At 36.8% G+C, this 27,593-nt stretch overlaps 1 protein-coding gene across 2 annotated transcripts in view; it reads right to left on the reverse strand.

Moving 5' to 3' along the window:
* Positions 1 to 370: 370 nt before the first annotated feature.
* The window catches only part of QSER1 (glutamine and serine rich 1), an 83,217-nt gene continuing 55,994 nt past the window's right edge, over positions 371 to 27,593 (reverse strand). The window contains exons 5-13 of one of the 2 annotated variants that reach the window (XM_045371653.3): positions 26,676 to 26,998; positions 25,140 to 25,256; positions 24,418 to 24,551; positions 22,492 to 22,709; positions 14,198 to 14,335; positions 11,480 to 11,577; positions 7,087 to 7,239; positions 5,311 to 5,406; positions 371 to 4,311 (exon numbers count right to left, since the gene is read on the reverse strand). In XM_045371653.3, the coding sequence (XP_045227588.2) occupies positions 4,171 to 4,311; positions 5,311 to 5,406; positions 7,087 to 7,239; positions 11,480 to 11,577; positions 14,198 to 14,335; positions 22,492 to 22,709; positions 24,418 to 24,551; positions 25,140 to 25,256; positions 26,676 to 26,998 (1,418 nt within the window). In that variant the 3' untranslated portion in view covers positions 371 to 4,170. The remainder of the gene's footprint in view (positions 4,312 to 5,310; positions 5,407 to 7,086; positions 7,240 to 11,479; positions 11,578 to 14,197; positions 14,336 to 22,491; positions 22,710 to 24,417; positions 24,552 to 25,139; positions 25,257 to 26,675; positions 26,999 to 27,593) is intronic. The other variant, XM_045371654.3, reaches the window with a different exon arrangement.

The following is a 27,593-nucleotide window of genomic DNA, read 5'->3' on the forward strand; positions in this document are numbered from 1 at the left end:
AAAGATGGGGTTTCACCATGTTGGCCAGAACAGTCTCGATCTCCTTGGCCTCCCTAAGTGCTGGAATTACAGGTGTGAGCCACTGTGCCCGGCAGATTTTTAACTCTTTATAGGTGGAAAAGGACTAAAAGTTATATCTTAAAACAGAAACTCTTAAATATGGTCTGCTATTGTTAGCTAAAGATGCAAAGTTCATCAAATACTAACTTAAAATAATCTGAGAAAATAATGGGTGGGCCCTATACCATTTGTAACTAATAACTGTTTAGTTTGTGTGAGGAATCTGTAACATGATGATGATTTTGGCTATATGATACCTGTTTTCAATTCTTAAAAAAACAAACAACAAAAAAACCCTCAAACATTTTGATTTTCTTGTTTAAAAAAATTGTTTTCATTTTAATGATCTGAGTTAGTAACAAACAAATGTACAAAATTGTCTTTCACATTTCCATACATTGTGTTATGGACCAAATGAAAATGCTGGACTACAAATGCAGGTTTCTTTATATCATTAACTTCAAATATTGTCACTTATAAATAAAGGTGATTTGCTAACACATGCATTTGTGAACACAGATGCCAAAAATTATACATGTAAGTTAACGCACAACCAAGAGTACACACTGTTCATTTGTGCAGTTATGCGTCAAATGCAACTGACACAGAAGCAGTCATCCTGGGATATTTTACTCTATATGAAAAGCATCTTGGAGAAATAGATTGAAATACAGTTTAAAACAAAAATTGTATTCTACAAATACAATAAAATTTGCAACTTGCACATCTGAAGCAACATTTGAGAGAGCTGCTTCAATAACCCTGCTGTTATATTGGTTTTACAGGTATATCTCCAAAGTCATGGGTTGGGATATAGCTGTTTAAGGAAAATAAATATGTATATTAAAAGGAAAATTACACTTTAAAAATGTGAAGAAAGCTTTGAAAACAATCTTAATGCATGAGTCCATCTACATATTTTCAAGTTTTAGAAACAAAGAAATTTAGAATTTTCAAAGTAATCTGAAAACTTTCTAAGCCATTTTAAAATAAGACTTTTTCCCCCATCTTTCCAATGCTTCCTATTTGATAGTGTAATACAGAAATGGGCAGTTTCTAGTGTCAACTTACTGTGCTAATTCATAAATCATTACACATTTATGACTGAGAGGTCAAGTAAGTGGAAACTGGGTTATAATGAAAATGACAAGGGGGCCCTTCAGCAGGCACTCATCTGAACTAGTAATAAACACCAACACAAACTGATTTTTTATATTAAATTTTTTTTAGATCTCTAAAGGTAGGAAAATCCAGTCTTTCTTAAAAATACTTTCCTGGGTTGTGGCAACATGTGCTTTACCTCTTTAACTCTACCTAAAACCTAAAGTTATTTCTATATTATAAATTTCAAACTCCCTGGCAAGGAATGTAAATGCTAACCAGCTAGGTATTTATAGTCATGCGCCGCGTAACAACTTTTCAAAGACAGACCGCATATCTGACAGTGGTCCCGTAAGATTGTAATACCATATTCTTACTGTATCTTTTCTATGTCTAGATACACAAATACCATTGTGTTACAACTGCCTACAATATTCAGTACAGCAACATGCTGTACAGGTTTACCATATAGCCTGGGTATGTTGTGGGCTGTGCCACCTAGGTTTGTGTAAGTACACTATGATGTTCACACAACGGAATTGCCTAACAATGCATTTCTCAGAATGTATCCCTGCTGTTAGGCAACACATGACTGTATTTAACTTCATAAAAAGCGATAACTCATGGATGGTTGTCATAATAACATTTCCACTTTTCTCTAAGGCCTGAGGTTGATGTCTTTGCCTATACTCTATGGATCAAATGAGAGAAGATGATGCATCTAAACAATAGGGTCTCTTTGAGGCAGTATCATAGACTTGGCCTCCCGTATTATGAAAACCTTTGTTGTGCTAAAATGAATACAACTGCAAGCAGTTTGAGGGCAACTGCAGTGCCAAAGGAAATGAATTATTTTCTATGGGAAACATAAAATTCATCTTAAGGAAACATCTTTGTTTGCCACGAGGCATATCATGAAGAAAATGTGGCTAGTGAATTCAAACATCGACTCCAAGAGCCACCTAAATTAAGGTGGCTTTTAAAAATGTTTAAATTATCAATGATTTAGGAACATAAGCTGGAAGAGTAATATAAAGATGTATATTTATAATGCTACTTTAGGAGATGTAGTTCCCTACTTTGCATTTTGGAAATGAAAGACATCAATTCTGTCCAGAGTCAATAATATCAGAAAGAAATATGGCTGCTTCCTACTCTTCTCCACTTGGAAAATTCATTTTATGATGCTCTCACCGTTGATACTCTGTGACTCTCATATGAGTTAGGCAAAATGAATCTAATAGGTTACTTTTGTTTTCAAAATAAACCACCCAAACAGGTTTTTTAAAACTTTCAAAAATGGAACATTTAACCCTTGAGAGAAACTTCCATTACTGAGTACCTAGTCTAATGGCAAGTACAGTATTAAGGATTATTGCTTTTAATAAGATAACCATCAGAAATAAATATATAAGCTTAATTCAAATACTCATTTTTCACCCAATGCTACAATGTTTTATTCTCAAATCAAATCACGTTACCTTCAATTCTTTGCCAGTTTACTGAGGTTTTAAGTATAAAAAGTTGGCCTGTTAACTCAAAAGCAAGACAATAGCAATATCCACGTGTCTTATTTGGGCATTGAGCAGTAACACTGCTTTCTTGATAGGATTTAAGGCACTAAACGGTGGTAAAATAAACAAAAGGATGATGATTAACTTCTTTAGAATCCTAAAAAAGGAGATAGTTTAGAATGACACTAGTAAATCTTTTTCTCAAACAAATAAGGCATCCTGTTGGCAAACACAAATAAAACACAAGGTCATGTTGAACCTAATACATTCACTGTCTCAGCTAAACTACTTGAAACGCTACCTATCAAACCTAAGAAAGCTACAATAGTGTGTATAAAGGCTGGAAAGGCACCAAAAGGAGAGCTCTACAACTTCCAGTTCTAAGAGTTAAGGAAGCTGTGTTTAACACTGCAAATAGTCTAATTATCAGTTTTATTCTTCAAAATGTAAATGTAGTTAGATTTTTACCTCGACAAGTTAATCAAGTGCTAGTTTAGTAAGAAGTTTATTTTATGAATTAGAAAATTACTGCAGTGTCTAACACAGCCCTATTTATAAAGCTAAACTAATTCTAGTACTGAATGCATATTCTGGATAACACTGAAGCAAATTTGTATGAACAAAAATGGTTACCTCAAGATAGAATTCACGATAAAAATTCAACATATAACTAAATAAGATTTACTGAAAATAACAAAAGGTGTTGTAGAGATATATCAAACATAATTATAACCACAACATTTTCCTTGTGAAAAATACAACTATTAGTGAAATAAAATGTACAATTGAAAATTTTCCAAAGGAAAAAACACAGTATAAACGAAAATACTTTTCTTTGTGATAGGGAAAATAGTATGTCATTGTTTTTTTGTCACAATATAATTTGACACAAAAAGCAGTCAGAGAATTGCACCAATTCCACATCCAGTTTCCTGAACATGTTAAGAGTAAAAGGAGTCTGTAAAGCAGAACAGTTTCCAAATTTTATATTTTAAATTGATGATATTCTCATACAGGATGTCACACCACACCAGACCTCTTTACATAATGTACAATATTTCTGGTTTTGTGGCCAGATGTGAGTACAAACGTATGGTTTCTGCCACTTCTCTGTCATTCTGGTGTTTAGCCAGAGTCAGAAAAAAAAATCGTTACTTTAAGTGTTATTTCTCTAGCAATAAAGAAAAATTATACTTAGTGCATGCTTCATCATTTGTCAAAAAATGTTTCTGAAAATATAACTCAAGTTACCCAATGGTTTACAAAATAGAAAAATCATTCATTAGGGTAAAAATGTGGTGGGATTTAGGTCCATTTCCAGAGGACTAACTTCCTTCCTAAAGGCGCACCACTGTCCTTCAGCAGAGGTGGTGATGACAGGTCCGTGATGGAAGCGGCCGGCCTGCAGACCACTACTTGACATCTGATTATCTTTGACCGCCCCATATCTGCCATTTCATTAGTGCTACAGAAAGATGGGATTTTTGTGGAAAAGTTAGGAACATTTCTGCTGTACATGATTTAGAAGTTCTCCAAATTTTTCAAAGAGGTCCTCCACCCATTTTACATTTTTCATACAAAGTTGAACAATTTCCTCCTGTCCTAAATCTTCATTTTTTTTCTGCACGGAAGAAATCTAAAAAAAGAAAATTGCCAAATTAGCTTATACTTATCACGTCATACTTAAGTTCAACTACAAGTACTGGTATTTAATTTTTTTCTTCATTCTATCCATGGAGAATTATTATTTCAGATAAATTTGGGTGAGATCTAATCCTCTCATCTTTGGCTCCAAGGGGGCAGAAAGGAAGGCTAGAAAACGTACTTCAAACTTCCTCCATTTCTTCCAATTACGTTAAAAGCCAAATGACAAATTTTGGAGTCGATTCTGCATTTTAAAGCATTGTAAAAGTAGTCAACCTATTTTGCATCACCATCTTTGCTTTGTCTTTTGCTATATAAAGGTTAGATTTATGAGCATCTTTCCATACCAGACTACTGTCAAACACATTAGATATAGCCTTGGACCAACTTAACCCTTTTTAATTAACAGAAGTGATAGTGCTGGTTAAATAGGTAGTATTGTCTACAACCATTTAACCTGTCTGTGGAAATTAATGCTTATATCCCATCCATGAGGTAATATTTTGTCATGTATAATTTCTGAACAACTGAAAAGCTACAATTAAATTTTAACTTTTAGTTTTTCATGCCAAGGCACAAAACCCCATTTCTCTGCAATTAAGTGGGATAAGGCCTTTCTAAGTAATAAGTAAAGCAGCGAGATGTCAAAGCAGTGACTGAAGTGAATTAAAGCAGATCATCATACACTGTGAGAGAACAAAACGCAATAAAACATCATTTATTATGGCGATGTAAAGCAAGCATCGACAGCTTTAAAACATTACCAATTATAGCTGCTACAAGAGGTGGTGAGGCTAGGGTAAATCTGAGCACAAAACATAGCAGAGAGACTCAGAACAATAAATCGAATCATTATTTATAGAACACATAGGCAAAATATATACACACAGGTGTTTCACAATTCTCTTTAAAACATTCCAAAATACCATAGCTAGAGTCTCCTTAACGTTCTGAAAAACATTTCTTTTTTAAATAAATGAGAAGAAATTACCTCATCCTTACATATCAGATAAACATGATATTTATAATGATGGAGTGAATGATACAAAGAATACAACTGTATTTTCTCTGGATCGACAGCAAACTCCTATAAAAAGAAAAAAGTTTATAGATATATTTCATGGAGTATCTGAGCTAAGAACACTTTGAGGAAAATACTGGATCAAAAGTCTCAATGGCAATGTCGAAAATGACATATATGGGTAGGTATTCAGTTGTGTTAATATGGAGAGACTTATTCAAAATAAGAATTTAAATTATATTTTAAAATCTTATTCTTTATCCTGAATATAAATATGCATTATTGAAAAAACTTAAGCATTATAGGAAAATTTAAATAATAAACATATGAGATGATTTATAAAATAAAAGCTCCCTATAATCTCCTGCTTCAGAGCTAAACAAAGCTGATGGCATGTTATATATTTTTTAATGTTTTTCCCCTAGGTATAACATGTATGTTAATAACACTAATTCTGTATTGAGAAGGGAATCACACTATACATATTGTCCAGCAACTTTTCTTTCTTCCAACTTGTTTTTTGACCTAACTAAAAATTGGTTATCTTTTCATTTAGTACATATAGCTGTCCCTATATGAGGGTGAGGACTTTTAACCAGTTTTCACTGTTGTATCTTTAGTACTTAGAACTGTACTTGGCATGCTATAGGCACTCAAAAAATTTTTTTTGAAAGAATGAACAAATCTATCTCTTTATAAAAAGCACGTAGTATGACATTAGGTGGCTCTTCATTTATCTAACTTCACACTGGTGGTACATAATTGGATTGCTCTTACAAACAATTCTACAATGAGCAAAGGTATGTATTTTTATGCATTTCTGAATCTGTTTCTACAGAATACTTTTTTTTTTTTTTTTTTTTTTTTGAGACAGTGTCTCATTCTGTCACCCAGGCTGGAGTGCAGGGATGTGATCACAGCTCACTGCAGTCTCAATTCCCTGAGCTCAAGCGATCTTCCCACTCAGCTTCTCAAGTAGCTAGGACTACAGGTGCACGGCACCATGCCTGGCTAATTTTTTTTTCTCCCCGCAGGGTACATGGGGTCTTGCTTTGTTGCCAAGGCTGGTCTTGAACACCTGGACTCAAGTGATCCTCCTGCCTCAGCCTCCCAAAGTGCTGGGATTATAGGCTTGAGCCATTGTGCTTAGCCCTGAATACATTTTTGCTGTGAAGCTGATATGTTGCCAAACTGTTTTCTGAAAAGGTTATAACAATTTATACTATGTTTAAAGATGAGCAAATTCCAATTTTAATGACTTTGCGGATATGAAATAAACATTTCATCTTTTTATGGAATGTGTTGTGCACACTCACTTATCTATGTGCATGCATACCCAATTAAAAATATACCTATAATACAGGTAATGCATATGTTAATGAGTTCGAATTGGCCATCTCACAATGTACACACATTTCAAAACATAACATTTTGTACATAATATATGCAATTAAGAAAATAAAAAACTACCTACGAATATATCAACACGAATGTGAGATAATTTATTCCATATTAGTCAATTTAAGAAATTTGTGAGCACATATTATATGCCTGATACTGTGCTATAGAAAAAAAATAAACAATCATGCATCCCTCTTCTTTAGGCCAGTGCTGCTTATACCTACCTGAAAAACCTTCACACTTAATGACAACATAGTAAAATATTTGCTTGTTTCAATGTTTTAAGTAGGAATTATAGTAACAATTGGAAAAGGTACAGTTGCATTAATAATCAATTACACTTACTTGTGCAGATTTAGCGGTTGTTTTAGAGGTCCTTAGAGTTTTCTTATTATAAGCTTTGCCATTCATTTTGATTTTAGAAATAGCAGTTCCTCCACTCTTTGCTTTAGAGTCTCGAGTAATTATTGTTAGTTCAGGAAAACTTTCCAAAGCATTCTGGAAAACAATGAAGTAAAATAACTGACACCAGAAGAAAACTAACCTAAACTACTTCTAGCTATCTAAAATTTAGAAGTGTGTGTGCACACAAACACCTATCTGCAGAGAGATGTGTGGGTACTGATGGGATGTGGTAAATATATACACATATGCATACATATACATACACAGGCTGGGGTTTAAACATGGTCACAAGTTCTTTGCAGCTCTTCCTATTGGATATGTAATCTATTTCCCCATCCCTTGAATCTGAGCCAACTCTATGACCTGCTTATTTAAGCAACAGCACACCACACTGGGAATCCTAGTAATGTCTAATTTCTAGTAATGTCTCTGGCTTCAAGGCAGGAGAAAGAGACACATATATGTTTTAGTAAAGCCCTACCACTTAAACCACTGCTCGCCCCGTGAAATGTGGCTGGACCTTGCTACAGAGAAGTCATCTGCCTCTGGTGAAGATGAGGACAGAGGAGAAGCAGCACTGTAGTGCTTCCCTGACTTCACTCTTCTCTTGCTTATTTTGAATGCGAGACAAGTACCTGTAAGATAAGATCCTAAAACAGAGTATGATGGGTTTTTTGACAGTGGTCATGTGGTAAAACCAATTCCACTCCATCCTTTAAAAGACACTGGTGGCCAGGCAAGGTGGCCCATGTCTGTAATCCCAGCACTCTGGGAGGCCAAGGTGGGCAAATAACTTGAGGCCAAGAGTTCGAGACCAGCCTGACCAACATGGCAAAACCTTGTCTCTACTAAAAATACAAAAATTAGCTGGGTGTGGTGGTGCACACCTGTAATCCCAACTACTCAGGAGGCTGAGGTAAGAGAATCACTTGAACTTGGGAGGCAGAGGTTGCAATGAGCCAATATCACGTCACTGCACTCCAGTCAGGGTGACAGAGAGAGACTCTGTCTCTAAATAAATAAATAAATAAGCCACTGGCCTATTTATGCCCTCACCTACTTGGCAAATCATCCTGCCTGACTGAAAAGCTACAAACAATAACTGAATGATACTTGTAGTGACATTTAACTAGTTCGATTATGACTTTATAAAAATTAAATCAAGCTCCTACCATCATTTATTATTTTGACACTAAAAATGTTGATGTTCTCCTATAATATTTATGATTCAGAATGCAGTCCTCATTCGATAAGCACGTTTTATGAACAGTTACAACCTTTAAGGCCACTCTTCTCCAAACTCATCTATTGTTTCCAAGCACCTGGTATTGGGGCCCTGAAAATGGTACCTTTTTAAAAACAGGCAACCTAAATTTTTCTTAGTATAAGTGTATTAAGGAACTCAATTTCATTTGATAGAAACAATAACACTTTTGGCATTTTCTACCAGAGTGAGCTACCATCACGTTCTAGCTTTGTTCCTTTCTCAGATTATTTGTGCTCTTATCATGTACTCTGGTGTTTTCCATTTAAAACATGCACCTTGACAATTTTTGGATCCAGAATTACTATTTGCAACAAATAGAATTTAAAGTCTAAACATTCTAAATTTGGAATCAACACACACTAAGTCAGTGGAGATGAAAGAAAAAAATTTAAATCTTTCCAATGACCACAAGATGCCTAAGATGATCCGAAGTACGCAGATTTCAGAAAAAGGCAGAACATCATTACCTTGAAAAGGCTTCAGGACTCCTAACATCACGAAGATCAACATAGGAAAGCACACTAATTATTTCTAAAGAACAGAAAAACCTTTCTTCATCTACTATTTGTAATATTTTACTTCAAATCATTATAACTCTTAATATTATGTAATTTGGCTTTGAAATGCAAATTGCTAAGGCTGGGCATGGATTACACCTGTAATCCCAGCACTTTAGGAGGCGGAGGCGGGCAGATCACTTGAAGCCCGGAGTTCAAGACCAGCCTGGCCAACACGGTGAAACCCCATCTCTACTAAGAATACAAAAATTGCCGGGCGCGGTGGCTCACGCCTGTAATCCCAGCACTTTGGGAGGCCGAGGCGGGCGGATCACAAGGTCAGGAGATCGAGACCACGGTGAAACCCTGTCTTTACTAAAAATACAAAAAATTAGCCAGGCGTGGTGGCGGGCGCCTGTAGTCCCAGCTACTCGGGAGGCTGAGGCAGGAGAATGGTGGGAACCCAGGAGGCGGAGCTTGCAGTGAGCGGAGATCGCGCCACTGCACTCCAGCCTGGGCGACAGAGCGAGACTCCGCCTCAAAAAAAAAAAAAAAAAAAAAAAAGAATACAAAAATTAGCCAGGTGTGGTGGTGGGCGCCTATAATCCCAGCCACTCTGGAGACTGAGGCAGGAGAGGAGGAGGTTACAGTGGGCGGAGATAGCGCCACTGCACTTCAGCCTGGGAGAGAGTGAGACTCTGTCTCAAAAAAAAAAAAAAAAAAAAGAAAAAGAAATGCAAATTGCTTTATATGACAATTATCAAAATTAATAACTAATAACAGAATTAGAAATCTTGTTAAAGAACTGGTTTGACGTTTCTACAGTGATTAGCCAAACCTGGTAATTTTTAAAATTTAGTAAATCTTTAGAAAACACCTATCTAAAAATGTTCCCTTGTTCCACAAAATATAGTATTTCACAAAAGAATATTTCATTTATTTGAAGGCAGCAGTTAAGTAGGAAACACTGGGCTAGAGCCGAGTGCCATGGCTCATGCCTATAATCCCAGCACTTTGGGAGGCCGAAGCAGGTGGATCACTTGAAGTCAGGAGTTCGAGACCAGCCTGACTAACATCGTGAAATCCCATCTCTACTGAAAACACAAAAATTAGCCGGATGTCGTGGGGCATGCTTGTGGTCCCAGCTACATCCAGTCTGAGTAGGAGAGGCTGAGGCAGGAGAATCTCTAGAACTCAGGAGGTGGAGATGGTAGTGAGCTGAGATCACGCCACTGGACTCCAGCCTCGGCAAAAGAACAAGACTCCATCTCAAAAACAAAAACAAAAAAACACAAACTGGACTGTGAGTCAGGAGACGAAATTCTTAGTACTGGATTTCTTACTAGCTTCTAACTTTTTTTCCTGCTGCGAGTACACGGCAGTGAAGAATACATGACTACTATGATAGTTTAGTGTCATTTAGTTTTAAACACAATCTAATAGCCTCAGTTTTCACCTAATTGAAATGAAGTCAATATTCACTTTTACATGGAGTTCACATAAATAGGGATGTGGACAAGTTATTCAAATGTATAATATTGTTACCATCAATTAAAAAATGTTCCCCAAAGTAGATATAACCAAATGATTCTCAATGTGATATTATACTTTGAATAAGAAAGGCTAGGGAGTAATCACTCTGTGATTCTCTCCCATGTGCACGTTAATAAATTTGCGTGCCTCTTCTCCAATTGAAATAAAAAGCTCGGCCAGGTGCAGTGGCTTACGCCTGTAATCCCAACACTTTGGGAGGCCAAGGTGGGGGGATCATCTGAGGTCAGGAGTTCAAGACCAGACTGGCCAGCATGGTGAAATCCTGTCTCTACTAAAAATATCAAAATTGGTCGGGTGTAGTGGTGGGCACTTGTAATCCCAGCTACTCAGGAGGCTGAGGCACAAGAACCGCTTCAACTCAGGAGGCAGAGGTTGCAGCAAGCCAAGGTTGTGCCACTGCAATGCAGCCTGGGTACCAGAGCGAGACTCCGTCTCAAAAAAAAAAAAAAAAAAGCTAGAAATTTTTAAATTACTAAGTAGCTTCTATGATAAATTATCTGAGTTTAGATTAGCTCTTTTCTATATTTCTGATAACACCAAAACCAACTTATATTGCCAAGATATATTAACAGATAGAATTATATACATTTCCTACCCTTATAAAAATCAATGTTTCCTCTGATATTGAATAAATGAGGCACGTAAGGGGAATTTTGACAACTGTGCTAAGGAAAAGCTAATTTTAATTACAGACAAAACGTAAAAATTTTGAAATGTTAAAAGAAAAAATTAGAATACAGTAGTTTAAAGGAAATACTTTCGGAGACATCTGGAAATTATTTTATAGAAGATACAAAATAGATAACTATAAATGCCTAAAAAATAAATTTAAGTGGAGAAAAGCAAATGATTAACACTAAAAAAGACAAACTAAATAGACTTACAATGAATAAAAACCAAATTTTTGTTAGGTGAAAAATTTTGTAAGTGAATGATTTTCATAAATGTCCTTTCTATTATACTGAAGACTATGATTGCCATTGAGTTTTGCTAATAAGTCATCAGAAGGAAATACCTTGAATGATTGATCCAAATGAAGATTCAAAAGAAGTCTCTTTCGGTTATCGTTTAGCATGCCATCTATTTTTTTCATATGAGGTAAAAGTAGCTCATCTGAAACAACATTATAATTTAACAGGATAAACTATCAATAAATACTTAATAAAAATTCCAACTTTTTCTCAAAACATGTATTAAAATACACTAAATTCATTGGCATATGTAAAATATTGATTGCAAAAAACTGGACATGAAGCTTTCTGAACAAAGGTTAACTTGAAAAGTAGGTTTATAATAGCAAGTGAGAAAGAGGCAGCTCAGTATGATGATGGGATGAGCACTATATGAGGATCCAAAGTCCTAAGTTTTAGCTGAACTAGAACTGCTGGATAAACTAGAACTGGCTTTTAACTGAATACAACTGATATGTGGCAGCTATGTGACCAATGGGCAAGCTGCCTAATTTCTTCAGACCTCATTTACCCTCTGAACAATCTGAACAATCGTAGTATTACAAAATACAAACTGATCTAACAAAACACTGAGTATGACCAAGGGATATTAAGTCACTTTAATTTGAAGCAAAGAAAAAGTAGGGGAAGAAAAATGATCAAAACCCAGTATGAAAAATATGAATCAAAATAGTTATTTTAGAAAAAGAGGGGAGAGTAAAATTATGACAAAGATTCCTATTCAAAGCTTTTGGCTTTCAATGTCAACACTCTGAACTTTAAGTTCCATTAAGAAAAGCACTTTTAGAATATAATTAGTTTTGGTGTAGCATTAAACATTTTAGATTATTAGACTCTTAATTTATCAGCATAGTAATTTATTATATTTTATAATACTAACTGCTTCTAATAACCTTTCTGGAAAAAAATCCCCAGAATCCAGGTCACAAGTTTCACAGCTAAGTAAAATGATTGTTTATATAGTCTTTCTGTTAGTGATTAAATCTGTTCTAATACTATATTTACATTCTACAAAAACAAGTTTTAAACACTTGTGATTTAAAAATAATAACCTTAAAAATTTTTCTCCCCTTGTATTAGAGAAAAATCAGAAAACACTGATAAGCAATTTTTAAAAATCTTTCAAAATACAACTATACAGAAATGACTACCACAAAGAGAAGCATATTTTATGATGCAAGGAATATAACATTTAATAGCAAAAATGCTGACCTGGGATTAACTGAGTTCTAATCATGGTTCTTCAACCTCTAACTTGTTATCTAACTTTAATCTCTTTTGAACTTTACTTTACAAAATAAATGTTTTAGACTAGTTAATATCTAAAGTCCCTTCCAGCTCCACATTACTCGAAAATGACTGATATATAGGTTACTGTCTCTGATTACGTGGTAAGAAGAACTGGACCAGAAATTAGAAGACTTTTTATTTTAATCCTTTCTCTGCCACTTTCCAGTTTGTGGGCCCTTAAGCAAGTCACTTAACCTCTCTGAACCTGTCTTAATCCACAAAATGGCTAAGTTGTTTTAAGGTTAAACTAGAATATGTGCCTAAGTATGTGAACATAATAAAACAGTATATAGTCATGCACTGCATAATGACATTTTTGGCAATGACAGACCACATATACAGTGGTGGTTCCATAAGACTATAATGCCATATTCTTCCTGTACCTTTTATTTTCTTCTTTAACAACAACTTTTAAAAAATTTCAATAGCTTTAGGGGTACAGGTGGTTTTGGTTTCATGGATGAGCTGTATAGTGGTGAAGTCTGAGATTTCAGTGCATCCATCACCCAAGTAGTGTACATTGTACCCCATAGGTAGTTTTTCATCCCTTACCCCTTTCTCACCCTCTCCCCGTCTGAGTCTCCAATGTCCATTATACCACACTGCCTTTGTGTACCCATAGCTTAGCTCTCACTTATAAGTGAGAACATGTGATACTTGGTTCTCCATTCCTGAGTTACTTCAGTTAGAATAATGACCTCCAGTTCCACCCAAGTTGCTGCAAAAGACATTATTTCACTCTTTTTTATGGCTGAATAGAATTCACTATATTTTCTTTATCCACTCATCGGCTGATGGTCACTTTCCATATCTTTACAGTTGTGAACTGTGCTGCAATAAACATACGTGTGCATGTGTCTCTTTGGTATGATTTATTTTCCTTTATGTAGATACTCAGTAGTGGGACTGCTGGTGAGAATGTAAATTAGTACAACTGCTATGGAAAACAGTATGGAGATTTCTCAAATAACTAAAAGGAATAATATTAATTGGTATAACCCAGTGCATTTACTGGTTTAATACTAATTGATCAGAAAATAATTGTTATGATGTATCTTTTACTAAATATACAAGTATATGATTTTAATCTTTATGCCACTTTTATCTGGTTCATCTTTTCAATTATTGGAAAATAAAATATACTGACATACAGACCTTCCATGTAATACCAAAACTTAGTAAACTATTTATGAAGATGATTAGATTCTAGAGTTGGAAGAAACTGGTTAGTAGCTATACAATTTTCCCACAAGTAGAAAGCAATAAAAGTTCAAATATTCAGAGAATGCATGAAAAGATATGACCATTTTATAGAATTAAGATGCTATGTATTTAACTGACAATTTATAGGTATATATTACACAAGCCACCTATAAACATGTAACTACATATAAACATATAACTAACGGACAAGATTTCTTTTTTTAATTCCAGGAATTACTACCAAGAAAGTACTGCTTAGAAGACTGTACCATTGCTCTTCTCTAAGGCTTGCATTGTGTCAGGGTCCAAGGCAATGCTAACAAGCAATTCCATGTAGCTCTTAAAGGTTTCCTTCATTGCTCTTGTGTTCAAAAAGCGAGTAACAAAGGGAGCGGGAGGATCAAATTCTGGGAGGGAGAAAGGGTTAAATATTAAATTTTCCTTCCTGACAATTTAAAAAACACTTTTCTCTATAACGAGACTCTAGAAGCAGATTGCAGATACAATTTCTTCAAATTCAAGACTTCTCACCTTACCTTTAAAAGGTCTGGGATTCTCAAAGCTGGTTTGCACATCACAATGACTGCAGAGCTTTGTTAACAATAGAACAAAAAGCCAGACTGCTGGACTTCCTAAAACAGAATCTTTGGTAGTGGTGGTGGTCGTGGTAGTGGTGACGAAGCTTAAGTATTATGCTCTTAAAAAGCTTCCTAGGTGATTCTTTTGTGGGGTGTGTGTGTGTGTGTGTGTGTGTGTGTGTGTGTGTGTGTTAAGACAGAGTTTTGCTCTTGTTGCCCAGGCTGGAGTGCAATGGCGTGATCTTGGCTCACTGCAACCTCCGCCTCCCAGGTTCAAGCAATTCTTCCACCTCAACCTCCGGAGTAGCTGGGATTATAGGTACACAGCACCATGCCTGGCTAATTTTTTTGTATTTTTAGTAGAGACGGGGTTTCACCATGTTGGCCAGGCTGGTCTTAAACTCCTGACCTCAGGTGATCCGCCCGCCTCAGCCTCCCAGTGTTGGGATTACACACGTGAGCCACCATGCCTGGCCCTTCCTAGGTGATTCTGAAGCCCAACACCAGAAAAAGTAGACTGGGTAAGAAACTATTTGTCTTCCGCTGGATCCCACCACAGACATCTGGTGCCAGGTGGTGCTACTCTAGTCTTGATGGTTTCTCTATGTTTAGTAGTAAAGAAATCGTATGACATCCAATGTATGAGTAATACATAGATTTCCATTTTATTCCTACACATATATTGCTATAAAATTCCTGCCTAGGATGTATTAAAATTTTTAGAAGTATGCCAGGTGCAGTAGCACATGCCTGTAATCCCAACACTTTGGGAGGCCAAGGTGGGAGGACTGCTTGAGCCCAGGAGTTCAAGACCAGCTAGGGCAACATAGTGGGACATCGTTTCAATTTAAAAAATAATAAATTAGCCACGTGTGGTGGCATGTACCAGTATTCCCAGCTATTCAAGAGGCTGAGGCAAGAGGACTGCTTGAGTCTAGGAGGTTGAGACTGCAGAGAGCTGTGATTGCACCACTGCACTCAAGCCTGGGAAACAGAGTAAAGACTCTGTCTCATAAAGAAAAAGAAAAAAAGAAAAAAATCGTTTTAATGTAAACGCAGCCTGTGCACAGAGGAAATTTCATTCAAATCCAATGGGAAGAACTAGGAGATTAACTTGTTGGGTGCGCTGGTGCACACCTGTAGTCCCAGCTACTTGGAAGGCTGAGGTGGGAGGATTGATTGAGCCCGGGAGTTCAAGACCAGCCTGGTCAATATAGCAAGACTCCATCTAAAAAAAAAGTTTGTTTCAATTTTGACTTTTTGTATTCAAATATATAATCAAGTCATACCCTTAAATAGCAGGTTTAAAAATATTTTTAATGTGGGTATATAGTGTGCATATATGTGTATGTGTGTGTGTGTGTATATATATACATATATATTTTTTTTCTTCTTAGAGATGGGGTTTCACTGTGTTGTCCAGGCTGGTCTTGAACTCTCAGTCTCAAGTGATCCTTCTGTCTCAGCCTCTGAAAGTGCTGAGATTAGCTGTAAGCCACCGTGCCTTGCCTATAGTAGGTGTATGTATTTTAAACAGCAGTTCTTAAAGTACAGTCCATGGACCCCAGGGGGGACCCCAAAACCCTTTCAGTGGTCTCTGATACCAAAACTGTATTCATGATAATATTAAGATATTATGAACTTTCTTCACTGCATTGCCATTTGCAAAACCAATATTGGGTAAAATTGATGGTGCCTTACTTACCACAAATGAAGGCAATGACAACAAACTCTACTAGTAGTAATATACTTTGCATGACTTTGTCATGTCACTACCATGTATTCGGAGGGGGAAAAAGTCAGTTTCACTTAGGAACAGTCCTAGGGGCTGGGCATGGTGTCTCACACCTATAATACCAGCACTTTGGGAGGCCAAAGCGGGAAGATTGCTTGAGGTCAGGAGTTCAAGGCCACCCCAGGCAATCTAGCGAGATACCATCTCTACAAAAAAATTTTTAAGTTAGCTAGGTGTGGTGGCATGCACCTGTAGTACTAGCTGCTTGGCAGCCTGAGGTAGGAGGATTGTTTGAGCCCAGGAGTTCGAGGCTGCAGTGAGCTAAAAAGGTACCACTCCTCTCCTGTGACAGAATAAGACCCCATCTCTTAATTAACAACCAGAGTAGTCTTAGGGCCAGGTGCGGTGACTCATGCCTGTAATCCCAGCACTCTGGAAGGCTGAAGCAGGACAATGGCTTGAGGCCAGGAGTTTAAGACTAGCCTGGGCAACAGAGTGAGACCCAGTCTCTACAAAAAACTTTAAAATTAGCTGGGTGTGGTGGTGTATACCTGTAGTCCTAGCTACTTGGGGGACTGAGGTGAGAAGATTGCTTGTGCCAGAAGTTTGAGGTTACAGTGAATTATGATTGCACCATGCACTCCAGCCTGGGTGACAGAGTGAGACCTGTCTCTAAAAATACAAAATTAAAAAAGAGCCTGGGCAAGGCCAGATGCGGTGGCTCACGCATGTAATCCCAGCATTTTGGGGGGCCGAGGCAGGTGGATCACGAGGTCAAGCATTCAAGACCAGCCTGGCCAACATAGAGAAACCCTGTCTCTACTAAGAATACAAAAAATTAGCCAGGCGTGATGGCGGGCGCCTGTAGTCCCAGCTACTCAGGAGGCTGAGGCAGGAGAATCGCTTGAACCTGGGAGGTGGTGCAGTGAGCCAAGATCGCACCCCTGCACTCCAGCTTGGATGATAGTGCGAGACTCCATCTCAGAAACAAACAAAATACAAACACAAACAAAAAGAGCCTAGGCAACATGGAAAAACCTCGTCTCTACTAAAAAATACAAAAAAATAGCCAGCTATGGTGGCACACATGCGCCTGTAGTCCCAGATACCCAGGAGGCTGAGGTGGGAGGATCACCTGAGCCTGGAGATTGACGTTGCAGTGAGCCGTGATTGCACCACTGCACTCCAGCCTGGGTAAGAGTGAGACCTTGTCTCAAAAAAAGATAACATAAAAAATAATAGTCCTTGATGAAGGAGTAAAAATTACTACTTTTATGAAATTTCTACTCTTGAATAGATGTCTTTTAATATTCTGTGTGATGAAATAGCAGGTACACATAAAGCCCTTCTGTGTAAGTATAATGGGTATGACCAGGAGGAGCACCCATACAGTTATGTGAGTTACAAGATGAACTAGCTATTCTTTCCCCCAACAAAACACCATTTTTATTTGAAAGAATGACTGACAGATACACTATGGCTATCCAGACTTGGGTATTTGGCAGACATTTTCTTAAAAGTAAATTAAGAGAATCTGTTCATTCAAGGAAAACAACTGACAGTATTTGCTGCCAATGATAAAATTTGAGATTTCAAGTGAAAATTAGAATTCTGGACATCTTCTATCCCTACTGTGAGTTTGAGAGCTTCCCAATTAAGACTTCATTAATGAGATCATTCGTAGAATTGATGAGTGCTTTTTTTTTATAGTGTAAAATGAAATATCTGACCTTAAGAGCAAGAACCATAAAACTCTTAATAGAAAATGTAGGAGTAAATCTTTATGTCCTTGGATTTGGCAATGGATCTATGTGAACAAAAGCTGAGCAACAAAAGAAAAAATAAGTAAATTGGGCTTCATCTAAATTTAAAACTTTTGTGCATCAAAGGACATTATCAAGAAAGTAAAAAAGACAACCTACGAAATGGGAGGAAACATTTTCAAATTATATATCTGATTAACGGTTTAATATCCAAAATATATTTAAAAACTCCTACAACTTAACAACAAAAAGACAAATAACCCAGTTTAAAAATGGGCAATGGATCTGAATAGACATTTCTCCAAAGAAGATACACGAATGGCCAATAAGGACATGGAAAAAATGCTCAACATCATTAGTCACTAGAAAAATTCAAATTGAAACCACAATGAGATACCACTTCACACTTGCTAGGATGACTTTTAAAAAATGCACACACACACAGAAAACAACAAGTGTTAGCAAAAGATGTGGAAAAACTGGAACCATCATGCTTTCCTGGTGGGAATATAAAATGGTGTAACCATGTGGAAAACAGTTTGGTGGTTCCTCTAAAGGCTAAACACAGGATTATATGTGACAACAATAACAATTCTGCTTCAGGTATATGCCTCCAAAATTGAAAATCGGAACTTAGATACTTGTATGCCAATGTTTATTACACCAATTATTCAGTTAGCCAAAAGGAAGAAATAAACCAAATGTCCATCAATAAAACGTGGTATAAACATACAATGGAATATTATTTAGCCATAAAAAGTAATGAAGTTCTAATATATGCTTTTACATGGATGAACCTTGAAAATATTCTGCTAAGTGAAAGAAGCCAGACACAAACGGAAAAATATTATATAATTCCACTTATATGAGACATTTAGAATGGACAAAATTAATATACAAAAAATAGATTAGAGGTTACCAGTAGCTGGAGGAAAAAGAGAGTAAGTAGTTGTTGCTTAATGGTTACAGTTTCTGTTTGGGATGATAAAAGTTTTGGAAATAGAGGTGAGGGTTATACAACAGTTTGAATATAAATAATGCTAATAAATTGTACACTTAAAAATGGTTAAAAAGGCAAATTTATATTTAACCAGTGTTTTAAAGTGTGAAATAAAATATTGGAAAATCTATATCACCAAGCTAACTAATATTTTCACATGACCAATTAACAATGTTATAAATCCATGCATGGATGAGAGATATATAAAAGTTAAGACAAACCAATAGATTTTAATGTAATAGCATGAAAACTCAAGAAACTACTACTTGTCAGTATCAGGAGCATCTATAAGTATCTGAGAAGGCAACTGAAATCCTCCTCCTTTTCCTAACTACATACAGAAGGAATATTTCAATTGCTTTCTCAGTTAAGTATGGATATTCTTGATACTTTAGCCAAAATAACATATAATAACGAACTAAATGTAGAAGCAGATATGTACTCATCTCACTAAATACTGTTAATTTTGTTTTAAAAAACACACCTCACATTAATAAGTAATGGGTTCATTTTAAATAAATATTTTAAAACTTTGAATTGGTATTTAGTAAATATCAATAGATTTAGCACACATAAACCAAAGTATCTAGAATCCTCAGTCTGTTCGAAGACTTCATTGGAGTCCTGAAACAATGAAAATCACCAGCCTATGAATATATGTTTATTATCAATATTTGACTTCTTAAGAGAACTAAATCCATTCGTTAGCCTGAGAATGTAAAACAAGGAACAAAAAAGGCACTAAAAGTGTTTGCTTAACTATTAGTGACACCTAGTGGTCACTCAAATTACCAAGGGAAGAAAATGTTATCTTGTCATTTGAAGAAACTATAATTGAGAGCAAATTCAGAACCAAACATTTTGATTCTAAGCAGTAGGCAAGACTGCTAACTGCAAAAATTATGTATAATGCCTTCTCTGCATATTCAAGGCATTGAATTTCCTTATTTTCTGATGTATATATTTTTCTTTTTTTTTTCTTTCTTCTTTTTTTTTTTTTGAGATGGAGTTTCGCTCTAGTTGGCCAAGGCTGGAGTGCAATAGCGCAAACTTGGCTCACTGCAACCTCCACCTCCTGGGTTCAAATGATTCTCCTGCCTCAGCCTCGCGAGTAGCTGGGATTACAGGTGCCTGCCACCACACCTGGCTAATTTTTTTGTATTTTTAGTAGAGACAAGGTTTCACCGTGTTGGCCAGTCTGGTCTCGAACTCCTGACATCAGGCGATCCACCCTCCTTGGCCTCCCAATGTGCTGGGATTACAGGCATCAGCCACTGCGCCCAGCCTGATGTATATATTTCTAAACAACCATTTACAAATAGCTTTATTTTTTTATTTTTTTTTTTTAAGAGATGGAGTCTCACTATGTTGTCTGTCTAGGTTGGTCTTAAACTCCTGGGATCAAGTAATCCTTTCTCCTGAGCCTCCCAAGTAGCTAGGAGTACAGATGTGCACCACTGCACTTGCCCACAAATAGCATTTAAAAACAGTACATTTAGACTGGGCACAGTGGCTTATACCTATAATCCCAGCACTTTGGGAGGCCAAAGTGGGAGGATTGCTTGAGCCCAGGAATTTGAGATCAGCCTGGGCAACATAGTGAGACCCTGTGTCTACAATGATAAAAATTTAAAAATTAGCTGGGTGTGGTGGTGCCCACCTGTAGTCCCAGCTACTTGGGAGGCTGAGGTGGGAAGATCACTTGAGCCTGGGAGGTTGAGGCTACAGTGAGTCATGACAGAACCACTGTAGTCTAGCCTAGACAATGGAGTAGACCTTGACTCAAAAAATAAAAAAATAAAAAATAAAAACAGTAAATTTAAAGTAGACTTCAGCACTGAAGAATTTTTTAAATTATGGTTCTATTTCTAATCAGATAATTTCTAAGATAATCTCTCAAGCAATGATACTTGTAATGTCAGAAACCATCTTGGACATCAACTTCAACCATAGCCCCAACAACTAATTCACCATTCAAGTTCTGCCAAGATTACATCCTGAATTTCTCAAAACTGTCCCCTCATCTCCATCCTTGCTGCCACTATTTAGGTACAGACTCAATTTATGCCTGAATTATGTCCTGTAATTCAAATTCAGTTTCACCATATTGTTTCCCCTTTATAAATCCCTCTAAGGACTCTCATTTGTTTACAAGATCCCAAGCTTCTTAGCTTTATTATGGCATACAAGGTCTTTCATCATCCCTTACTCTTTTCTTATATTCAATTTTACGTTCTAGAAAAACAGGGGCCAGCAACCTTTTTCTGTAAAGGGCTATAGGTAAATATTTTAGGTTTTGTCATATGGTCTCTGTAGAACTACTCAAATCTGCCACTGTGGTGGGAAAGCAACTGTATGGAAATACGCAAATGAATGTATGCAGCTGTGTTCCAATAAAACTATAAAAACAGGCTGAGGGTCAGATTCAGTCTGCAAGCCATTTGGCAACCTCTGTACTAGACTACTGAACCACTTGAAATTTCTTACATATATCACACACCATGATTTGTGTGCTGGTATAATCTTATATATTACAACTATCTCCATTTTAATTTCTAATATAGTAAATATCAATAGATATACCTACATAAATGCATTTTAGGATCTTCAGTAATTTTTAAGAATGTAAAATGGTTCTAAGGTCAAGAAGTTTGATAACAGATTATTTCAACCTTTCCATTTTATAAAAAAAGAAAAAACTAAGAGGATATCCTACCTTCGTCACAGGTACATGATTAGCTAGTGGCAGATATACAGTAGTAAGCATTTATTAAATAATGTAGTGGTATACGTTATTAAATATATTACTATATTATAATTTGAGTTCCTCTTTCCTAGGCTTAATTATTCTTTTCTTCTAGCATAAACTTAGACTCAAATGTTTAGAACTAGGCGGGACGTAGAGGCTCATGCCTGTAATCCCAGCACTTTGGGAGGTTAAGGCAGAAGGACTGCTTAAGCCCAGGAGTTTGAGACCGTCCTGAGTGACAAAGCAAGAGCCCATCTCTTAAAAAAAACATTAGCTGGGCTTGGTGGTGCACACCTGTAGTCCCAGCTACTTTGGAAGCTGAGGTAGGAGAGTCACTTGAGCCCAGGTGTTCGACGCTGCAGTGAGCTAGGATCATGCCATTGCACTTCAGCCTGGATGACAGAATGAAACCTTGTCTCAAAAAAAAAAGTTTAGAAGTAGGTGATTCTTAGTAATCATCTGATCTAACCTCCATCTCATCCAGAGTTGAGATAACTGGCATTACTAAGGTAAGTTCTGCCTTTTCTATTTACAAGGCTGCATGTGTGGGTCAACTGTGCTTCAGTTGGTATGTTCAGGGAATGTGAACTTACTTTCATAAAAACCTAAACAGAATTTATTAGGTAGATAAATTCCCTGAAAAATACATACATTTTGGTAATTGTCAGCATCACCACTCCTCGCCACTCATGTAGATAATCTAAAGTTATCAGGATAGCCATTTCACGGAAAACTCACCCTCATCATCACTACTACTAGTATGGATCTCAGGAGATGAGTCAGATTGGGATGATGAAAATTCTTCTTTCCATTTTTTCCGTTTCTTTGGTGGTGGCTCAGCCTTTACTTTTAGCTGTTTAACTTTGGGTTTCACAGAAGGGGTTTTTGTAGTTGTAGTTTTTGATGCTGGAGGATCAGAAGCTTTACTACTACTACTTGGCTTAGCTTGAACAGTTCTGCAATGTTATAAACAAACTTCATTAACACACTGAAATCTTGTTAAACTAAAATAGAAAAATACAAAAGAATCACAGGAGAAGATTATCTAATTACCTTCACCAATACCTCCAAAATATACAGTCCAAGTCCTATTCCTCTCAATGGTGATTCCCATAAAATTTTCTTAAAATACATTCTTTTCATCAGTAGCATTCAATATTCAGTTACTAAGGGACTTTTAGTTCAGTCCTTATTTCTACTTCCTCATTCCCCTCCTTGATTTATGGACTTATTTCCCAGAGACTATGAGGCTGTACAACAGATGATCAGTGGGCTTAGGAAGGTAATGAATGATATAACCATAATTGCCACATCTACCTCTGACCCTAAGAAACTCTCACAGTCTCTGGTGGTGTCAGGTTTTGATGTAGAAACCCAAATGTGGCCAGGACCGGTGGCTCATGCCTGTAATCCTAGCACTTTGGGAGGCCGAGGCGGGTGGATCACCTGAGGTCGGGAGTTCGAGACCAGCCTGGCCAACATAGTGAAACCCCATCTCTACTAAAAATACAAAAATCGGCTGGGAGTGGTGGCATGCACCTGTAGTCTCAACTACTTGGGAGGCTGAGGCAGGAGAATCGCTTGAACCTGGGAGGTGGGGGTTGCAGTGAGCCAAGATCACGCCACGGCACTCAAGCCTGGGCAACAAGAGCAAAACTCCGTCGAAGGGGAGGGGAGGGGAGGGGCCCAAATGCATCTGTCCTAGAGTCCCTCAAGATTTGCTCTATGCCATCGGGGTACGGTGGTTCACGTCTGTAATTCCAGCACTTTGGGAGGCTGAGGCAGGCAAAGTGCTTGAGCCCAAGAGTTCAAGACCAACCTGAGCAACATGGTAAAATCCCATTCCTACAAAAATTAGCTGGGCACAGTGGTGCGCACCTGTAGTCCCAGCTACTTGGGAGGTTGAGGCAGGAGGATCACCTGAGCCTGGGAGGTCAAGGCTGCAGTGCTGTGATCACACTGCAGCCTTAGTGACAGGGTGAGACCCTGTCTCAAATAAAAAAGATTTGCTCTCTGCCAGGTCTGAAGATTTGAGTGGATAAAATTCCATCATAAAAATAAGGTAAGCTGCTTCCAGTAGGTGGGAATGTTAATGAAACTGGACCTACTTGGCACTAGATTAAGAATATCTAGGGTCATACCTGCTTTCTCATATAGACCACAGGGTCAAGTCAGTTATCTTCCAGATTCATGCTCCAGACAACCCAGAGTCACATTAATACACAATCATAATTCTACTGTGTACACTTGTCCAGTAATGTAGAGTTCTCATAGTTTTTTTCTCAAAAATTATTTTAAATTTAATTTATTTGTTATTTACATTTTATAGATGAAAAAGGGAGCATCAGGGAAGTTGTCTTCTTTAGGTCACATAAAGCTGGACTCTAACTTTTTGCCTCTACAATTTTTTTTCACAATACTAGGGTGACACCAAAAGGACTCAGGGAAAAGAAAAGGGCACCCACCCACAACAGAAAGCCATGAGCTTTGCAGTGCCCATCTCATGCCTTCAAAAGAATCACTTATTTCATCAGGCTCTGAAATTTTTTGACTTGTGTATAATAAAAAAAAAATCTCTTTAATTGATGTGCTCCTTTGTACATTGGTATCATTAATAATACACCAATATATATGCACAAATATATCACCTAAGAAAACACATACCTGATAGCTTGTGAAGGTTTATTTCTTGGCTTTTTAGAACACACTCTGACATATTCCTTCTTGTTTGCATTTTCAATGAACTTCACATATATTCTTTTGTATTTACTCTTTGCATCTCCAAAATATCCAAGATACTGAGGAAAGAAATACTTTGAGTTACATAATTGTTCAATCTACATATAAATGCTACTTTGTTGGTTTGATTGACTATCACATAGCCAACCTTCAAGTTTTTAAAATGCAGCTCTGGCCGGGCTAATTTTACCCTCTAAAAAACTGATCCCAGGCTCATTATTGATTTCATATGTACAAGCCCATATGTACAAGCAATCTCATTAGGCATAGTCGTACTTCCAGTTACATAAGTATGACAGAATAACTTCCATCAGTCTTCTGGTATATCAGGATATTTGACTAGTAGAATAATCAATATAAAGGAGCCTCTGAGTTCATCTGAACTCTTCATAGGCTAACATTAATCCCTTTCCTTTATTAAAAAAAAAAGTTAAATAGTACAAGGTCATTTAATTTTAAATAGCTGATATTTAACAAATGACTTTATTTTTATATTAGACTATCAAAGAGCATCAATATTCTAGTTCAAATTATATGCTATTTTATATCAAAAATATTCAATATAAAATACTTCTAAATTTAAATCATTCTGTTTTTTTCAGGACCATTGTCAAAATAAGGCTAATATAAACATGCATTTTACTTACACTATTTGTAGCAGCAAATTCTCTTTGACCATCTCGAATTTCAGGAACAAATTTCTGTAATAAAGCTTTTTGTACTTTCCAAATAGCTGGAGGTTCTTTTCCTGTTTTTAAAGCCTCCTGTAATAACCAGAATTAATGATACTTTATAAAACACAGCAACATATTTTAGATCTTAGAATGTCAGAGATGAAAAGAATCTGAAAGGCCTACCCTAGCTCAACCTTTTATCTTACCTCGCTATCTGATATTCTGCAATAATTCTTATAAGCTGATTAGGTTATTCAGTGTCTGCTTAAATTATTCCAGAAATAGGGAGTTCATTAACACACAAAGTAGCCCATTACCCATTTGTGCAGCTTAAACTACTGGAAAGTTTTCTTCTAATGACACTGTCCTATGTTACATATGCAATTTTATAACCATGTATATATACGTATCTTAAAAGACCCTAAACAAACACGTTAAAATATTAAAAGTAGTTAATTGTGAATAATGAGAATATAGAATGTTATATTCTTCACTGCACTTTTTTTCTTTTTTCTTTTTTTTTTTTTTTTGAGACGGAGTCTCTCTCTGTCGCCCAGGCTAGAGTCTCGCTGTGTTGCCCAGTGGCGTGATCTCAGCTCACTGCAAGCTCCGCCTCCCGGGTTCACGCCATTCTCCTGCCTCAGCCTCCCGAGTAGCTGGGACTACAGGCACCCGCACCACACTTGGCTAATTTTTTGTATTTTTAGTAGAGACAGGGTTTCACTGTGTTAGCCAGGATGGTCTCGATCTCCTGACCTCATGATCCGCCTGCCTTGGCCTCCCAAAGTGTTAGGATTACAGGAGTGAGCCACCGTGCCCAGCCTTCACTGCACTTTTTAATGTCATTCCAATATTTTTTAAAAAGGCAAAAGTGGCTGGATGCAGTGGCTCATACCTGTAATCCCAGCACTTTGGGAGGCCAAGATGGGAGGACTGTTTGAGGCCAAAAGTTTGAGACCAGCCTGGTCAACATAGCAAGATCCCATCTCTATTTAAAAAAATACATAAAAAGGCAAAAGCAAAGCAAGCAAACAGAAACCCCAAAATATGTTATTTTAAACACAGCTACAACTTTCTTACATAAAATTATTACATTCTTTTCATGGTTATACAACTTGAAATTATGAAATTAAATTTAATTCTACTTTTATGTGATAGTCCTCTGTTATTTTTGTTTAAACTTTTAAATTATATAAATAACGATTTTCTCCAAACTACTAATAATGAGTTGGGAACCTTGAAAAAAGTCAACATTTTTAAACTACTGTAATTACTAATACTGAAATGCAACTGACTACATTTGTACAGATATACATACAACTAAGTTAAAGTTAAAATTATCTTCAATGATATCTGACATCTACTCTTAATATTTTGATTTTATCAAACACTTATAACAGGATAAAACTTTCTATAATTCAAAGTAGATGCATGCTATTAAAGTCATAATGAAGGCTATCACAGGCACACCGGCTAAACTATGACCACACTGGTGAACACTGACATCACCTTAAAAGTCTCTATGTCTTCTATCTTTACCACAAATTCGTCACGCTCTCTGTATTGGCCTTCTCCTCCGCTTTCTGTGTTCTCCTCATCTGTACAACCTTCTATGGCAACAGTGTCCTGTCCTTTTGCAAACTGGTCTGAAGGAAGACCATCAAGTTCAGTGGGCTTTGAGGATTCCGAAGAGCTTATATTTTCCAGAATATTTACTGCATATGAAGTAGAGTGGAGAGGTTCTTGCTTAACTGCACCCACAGCGGTGGAGGAAGTAGTAGCCGTACCAGTAGTATTGGCAGTTGGGCTAGTAGTTGCCACCTGTAAGGCTTCTGAAACGAAACCAAGCAAATGGAAATCAGTATTACAAATATTTAAACACTTACTTGTTTTGTGTAAAACTTAAACAGCTTAAAAAGAAAGACTTGATTATTTTGTAATAAAATTGGTTGAAACAAAACCACAGGAAGAAATTAGACAATAGATGTTAATTTCCAAGAATCAAAGATGTGAGAATTGAGTCTGAATGACAAGTAGACTGCAAACCTGCAACTATCTACCTACCCTCCTGCTGCCAATTCCATGTAAGTAGAGCAAAACTATTTTTAAAAGAGGCTGGGTGTAGTGACTCACATCTGTAGTCTCAGCCCTATTAAAAAAAACAAAAAAATTAGCCGAGCATAGTGTTGTGTGCCTGTAGTCTCAGCTAATCAGGAGGATGAGATGCAAAAATTGCTTGGGCCCAGGAGTTTGAGGGTTACAGTGAGCTATGATGGTGCCACTGCACTCCAGTGTGGGTGACAGAACAAGACCCTACCTAAAAAAATAAAATAAAGACATGAAAGTGATAAAAGATAAGGAAGGGTCGGCCAGCCAAAACTGTGACTCTTCATAGAAGATGAAAAACCAAATACATGTGGGGAAAAA

Source organism: Macaca fascicularis, chromosome 14 (genome assembly GCF_037993035.2).
Source record: "Macaca fascicularis isolate 582-1 chromosome 14, T2T-MFA8v1.1".
NCBI lineage: Eukaryota > Metazoa > Chordata > Mammalia > Primates > Cercopithecidae > Macaca > Macaca fascicularis.